This window comes from Oncorhynchus gorbuscha, linkage group LG02 (assembly GCF_021184085.1).
Source record: "Oncorhynchus gorbuscha isolate QuinsamMale2020 ecotype Even-year linkage group LG02, OgorEven_v1.0, whole genome shotgun sequence".
In the NCBI taxonomy this organism is placed as follows: domain Eukaryota; kingdom Metazoa; phylum Chordata; class Actinopteri; order Salmoniformes; family Salmonidae; genus Oncorhynchus; species Oncorhynchus gorbuscha.
The window spans coordinates 100,606,816-100,612,815 of NC_060174.1; the positions used below are offsets into that span (position 1 = coordinate 100,606,816).

General features: G+C 40.1%; 1 protein-coding gene across 1 annotated transcript in view; it reads left to right on the forward strand.

The window, feature by feature from the left end:
- The window catches only part of LOC123990860 (stanniocalcin-2-like), a 47,557-nt gene extending 41,947 nt beyond the window's left edge, over positions 1-5,610 (forward strand). The window contains exons 4-7 of the mRNA XM_046291798.1: positions 857-1,006; positions 2,356-2,498; positions 3,005-3,216; positions 3,354-5,610. Of these exons, the coding sequence (XP_046147754.1) occupies positions 857-1,006; positions 2,356-2,498; positions 3,005-3,216; positions 3,354-3,732 (884 nt within the window). The 3' untranslated portion in view covers positions 3,733-5,610. The remainder of the gene's footprint in view (positions 1-856; positions 1,007-2,355; positions 2,499-3,004; positions 3,217-3,353) is intronic.
- Positions 5,611-6,000: the final 390 nt, after the last annotated feature.

A 6,000-nucleotide genomic window follows, 5' to 3' on the forward strand; every position in this document is an offset into this window, starting at 1 on the left:
AACCGAAAGGTTGCAAGTTCAAATCCCCGAGCAAATCCCCGAGCTGATGAAATCTTTCATTCTGCTCCCGAACAGGCAGTTAACCCACTGTTCAGAGGCCCTCATTGAAAATAAGAATTTGTTCTTCAACTGACTTGCCTAGTTAAATAAAGGTTAAGTAAAATCACTTGTGTGTTATGCCTACATTGATATTTGGTGAACATTTTTGTAAATTTGGTCACTTTGGTTGTTGGAACTATCTTTTGTATGGGGAACTTGGGCTTCATCAAGGTTTATTTGTGAATAAATCTGGCTTTAATAATGTGACTACCCATCCACTGACCTCACCACAAGTCCCTTAGTGCAGTCCATAAGCATCTATTGTACATTTCTCTGGGTATGCACAAACTATTCTAAAATTTGTTTTTCAAATGCCACCTCAGCAGCAGCAATTACCAAAAAATACTAGATGTGAATAACAACAAATGATTCAGAAGTTGAACCAAAAGAAAAAACCTAACCCCACCCTTACATTGTATTATTACAGAGAATATATTTTTTTAAACATCATGATATCAATGCACCACTGCGTTGTGGTAATATGTCACTAATTGCTTCTAATTATTCAGTACAGGATAGGCGAATATTTAATTGAGCGCACGCCCTTTAAACTTGGTGGTGGATGCCTGCCACTGTGATTGGTCGGCAGCCACGAATGACAGCACCTGCTTAGCTACTTAATCAAAACTGACACGAGTTGAGGGAGATATAGGAAGCATCATACCCTCTCGGTACTCACTCTCGACATTAATGCGCGGTTCCAAGCTAAACTTAATTCAAAAGTAATATTTTTCTACATTTCCGTTTTTTTTTTGAGTGCAAATGGAGATGCTACTTACATTTTCTTTAGCGCTCTTTTTAATAGCGTTTCAGCAATTATTGGCGACAGATCCAAACGAATTTCACGAAATCCCTCAAGACAAACATTTGAACCAGCCGAAAAGACGACTATCACTGCAAAACACAGGTAAGTGAATGTTACTATGTATTGCTACTATGTATTGCTACTATGTATTGTTACTATGTATTGCTACTTGTGTATTGCTACTGTGTGTATTGCTACTGTGTGTATTGCTACTGTGTGTATTGCTACTGTGTGTATTGCTACTGTGTGTATTGCTACTGTGTGTATTGCTACTGTGTGTATTGCTACTGTGTGTATTGCTACTGTGTGTATTGCTACTGTGTGTATTGCTACTGTGTGTATTGCTACTGTGTGTATTGCTACTGTGTGTATTGCTTAAAACAATAATTCGGATTATAACTTTTTAAACAGGTGAACTAAAAAAAAAAAAAAATTAAGATTCCCTGCTTGCATTCTGAGTTTCACATTCTGTCACGAGCCAAAATGACAAGATCAATAATTCTGACATGTCTTTTGGGGTTATTTAGTCATGTGGAGAAGTTGATTTCAATGTGGATTAAACTCTTTAAAAAAAAATTTAAAATGTGACACACACACACACCTGTGGTCGAAATGTGGTTTTATCATAGTCTGTTCCTACGCAGGTACCCAGTGATCTCTAGTTCTGTCACTTCACTGTAATTCCATACGCCTAGTGGCCAGCTCTTTTCCAAGCACCTTCCTGTTTAAATGCCAACACAAGCTCTGACTGCAAGCTGTTTTTACCCCGGCGCAGGCACACCAGCGGGAATATAACAATTTTAGAAATTGTAACATTGTTATGATACATTTGCATGTTTTCGAATATTTTATTTGTCCCCTATATGACCTATAAGCAGTTTTGCTAAGAAACATAAATGCCAAGGTGGTAGGTTGTGTAGACTACAAAGGAATGATTATATTGTTTTGACATATTTCTAACTATAGGTTACTTGAATGTTTGTTATTGGGTTGATTTTAAAACGCGGAAGTTGCCATTTTTGTTCAATTACGCACAAATGCATTGAATAGAAGCCCACGTTTATTTTTCGATTAAAGCCGTTATGACACTTAACAATGCATTCATGTACCTTTGCCTGTCCCCTGCGTTTCTGTAATCACCGATACAATGCCACATGGCGTCAGGCACTCGACTGGTCCCAGCATTCAATCTTCCTAGTCATCACTGGTCTAGCCCTATTGCAATTGTAAAAGCTATTTGCTTAATTTGCTACTAAATCATGGACTTTTTATTTTTTAAATCTCTACTGTATTTGGAACATGATCATTATTGAAAGTATCAGTAAAAATTAGGATTTTTTTTTTTCTCATCCACCTAGCAACTGTCAACTTCTGCACTATTATTAAGCTACTGTTCCATTGTAGTTTTCACATGCCCTCCCTCATGTTCACTAACATGTTCTCTCCACCAGCGGAGATCCAGCACTGTCTGGTGAATGCTGGGGATGTGGGCTGTGGCATGTTCGAATGCTTCAACAACAACTCATGTGAAATCCAAGGCCTACATGACATCTGTATGACATTTCTGCACAATGCCGGCAAGTTTGACTCCCAGGTATATCCCACTTCTTCCAAACCTCCCAACTAACCTGAGTCACTCACAATCCAGGAGGAGTGTTTCTATCGTAGAGGGTGAAAGTGACAGTATCCCCATGCCCTACTACAGATTACAGCGCCCCCCCCCCACCTCTCTGGGTTAAATGTGAAAGACATTTTGGTTGAAAGCATTGTGCAACTGACTGGGTATCCACCTTCCCAATACAGCTTTGGAGACGCCCGTCTCAAACTACTAGATTTGACCACTTGGAACTTTCGAAAATTAAGCTTCTCTCTACTGCCACTCTACTTGAAACTATTACCAACTTTAGCATCTTCATGTAAAAATGAAACTGCTATTGGGTGAACTATATCTACATGAAAATAAAGTTTAACCCCCCCCCCCCCCCGCTAAAATAAATGTAAGAGGATATGATGACTACAACTTCAGTTAATGGTTATTGTCTATAATTGTCAGCTATACTATTGTACCAGCCCATAACCTTTTATGTTGAACTCTTAAAGGGGAAGTCCTTCATCAAGGATGCCCTGAAGTGCATGGCCCACGGCCTGAGGCACCGGTTCAGCTGTGTGAGCAGGAAGTGCCTGGCGGTGAACGAGATGGTGTTCCAGCTGCAGAGAGAGTGTTACGTCAAACACAACCTTTGTTCTGCTGTCAGGGAGAACGTCAACGTCATGGTGGAGATGATCCACTTCCAGGACCTCTTCCCCAAAGGGTGGGCATGAGGCCTTCCATTTCATACTAAACCCATTCAGTGTAGTACATTTTAATGGTCCAGAGTCCACATGCTCTGAATTAAATTACTATAGTAATCTGCATTCAGAAATATAATTGTTCCTCTTCCTATGTCAGGCCTCATGTGGAGCTGGTGAACATCCTGCTGGGCTGTGGCGAGGAGGTGAGGACGGCTATAGCACGGAGAGTGAGGATGCAGTGTGAGCTGAACTGGGGGGCCCTGTGTGGCAGCCTGAGCCTGTGCTCCCTGGGCCGCTCAGATGACCCCCAACACATCACCGTCCCTTCTGCCTCTCTGCAGGGCAGGAGCACACTGCCCCCTGCTGGCCAGCTCTCCCTCCCCAACACCGAACAGGACCAACCAAGAACAGACCAGCTAGGTGACGAGGGAAGCCTTCACCCCTCTGAGAGTCTCAGTCAGAATCCCCTGGATGACGCCACAGACCCTGGGCTCGCTGTGCCTGGTCAAGCACCCAGTACCGCCGTCCAGGGGTGAAACAGAGTGCAAGGTCCCTAGCCTGAACATGCAACAGATAAGCCCCTAGCCTCTGACTCATGTTTCCCCCTCAAGCAACCCTACTACAGACTACCTCTTACACCCTTTCCCCTCAAGCAACCCCACTACAGATGACTGACCCCCCCCCCCTTCCCCTGAAACAACCCTACTACAGACGACCTCTGTTGTAAAACAAGGGAGAGTAATGACCGTGTACCATGCTTCTCCGTTCATACTCTCCTAAATGGTACAGGTGATGGGGTATATTTGGTCAAATGTAGATTGAGGCCTTGTTTTTCAATAATTCTTGTTTTAATTACAAGTGATATTCAAAACATATTTTAAAGTAACATTTATTTCATTTGATTCCTTTTTAAAAGTATATCATGGGCATATCAATCTTACCTGGATCTGTATAAATTGTTTATACTGTGTCTGTTAGTTCAGTAAAGATGTAAAAGTTTGTCACAGCAAGGACTCTATTGGAACTGGTTGGAAGTTGTCTTACACTTCTTCCCAAAATTGTGACTGCAATATTCCAGGTTTAGCTAGACATTAACTTGGTATTACACACAAAGTTATGACTTATAGTTTGATAAATTAGGTTTTAAAGAGACCTTACATTTAATTAAACCCACATCTTGGATGGCTGACTCGCTCTAGGTCCTATTTTTCTAGGTATCCAGAAGATGAGGTAAACTGTTTATTGTGTTTTACGTTCTGTCAACTAGTTTCAATACTGCATTTGTTTTAACTAAATACTAGCGCTACCGTAAATAAACTTGTGTAGAGAATTGTGCTTACGCAAGCTGTCAATGTTTCTGCGGAAACTATTTATTTGCAGTACAAAAGTGAACCGTACAACTCAAGGTCACAAACTCTGCAAAGAGAAGTCCATTACTGGCCCATATGATGCCTTGTGTGATTTCTCATCACAAGTAACAACTTGGCTGACAAGTGGCCCTTCTACCACAATCAGGAAAGCTCATTAAAAAGATCTCACAACCATAAACTCTGAAACATGGTAATGCGTGTTCACTCAAAGGCAAACATCAGGAAACCTCAGGTGTTATAACAAAACAATGAGACCCATCAAAATGTATTACTTAAATGGAATGTTGTGAGTCTTAGCCTGTTCTCACTGAGGCCTTCATTTTATATGCATCAGGGTCTACTGCAATTTTTTTTTTTTTTTTTTTTTAAACAGGATGACCACAGAATGTCTTGTCAAACATTTTCAAATCTGACAGTTTGAATGTTTTTACTAGCTTTTGATCCAACTAGCTAGCTTGTCCTTTAGTAGTAACCTCAATAGTACTCCAAGTAACCTACCTCACCAGTCATGCCATCTCTAGAGATGTTTAATACTGGATACTTTCAGAGGACATTGAACTGGTATGAATACAACAGACACTCTGCTATCTTTTTTTTAATTACTTTTTTTACACATTTTGTACAGTTGGCTTGTATGATGTGGATTTTCTTTTGGTATGTCCAGTTGTGCATGTGTAAGATGAGCATCAACTGCCCTCTACACAACTTCTGTCAGTAATAGCGGCTAAATGTCAAGTGGATGACTGCATTCAGACTCTGTACTTGACAACAGCAACTTGTTTCTTACGAAGTTTGTTTGTACTCTGATTCAATGTCTAAGTATTTAACTTGTATTTATTTTGACTACTTTTCTTAAGGAATGCCTTACCTTTGTTATTTGTGGTGTAGGGTTAGGCCTTGATACAAGCAAACTACCATTTTATACTTTTCATTTTAGTTATTTTGAACATTAAACATTTCAGATCATTTGCAGTTTTAAAATCTATGACAATGCATTGTAATCATTTTTATAAGCATATTGTTGAATAAAACTAACAAATTCTACTAGTTGGTGTGTTTTTAACTCAGTGGAAATTGTTACATTTAAGTGACACTGATGTGCAGAACAATACACGTAAGGTTGCGCAAAAGTTGTATCATGTCAATATTGTAAAATTTGCCAAAATCAGATATACATAAGACTCCATCTGTCCATAATACTGTTGCTTACTGCCATCTACTGGTAATACACAGGACACATATTGGAGGAATCCAAAGTGGACACTTCAGCCAGCTCAAGATTTACTGAGGGAGTGACAAGTCACCCTCAATTCATTCAAACCCCCCCAAGTAAAAAAAAATAATAATTCACATGACCCTATTAAAATGTCTTGAACACCCTCTCATAGACTTGCCTCATGTTTACGACCACAAATGACCGTAGCGGCCCGGTTT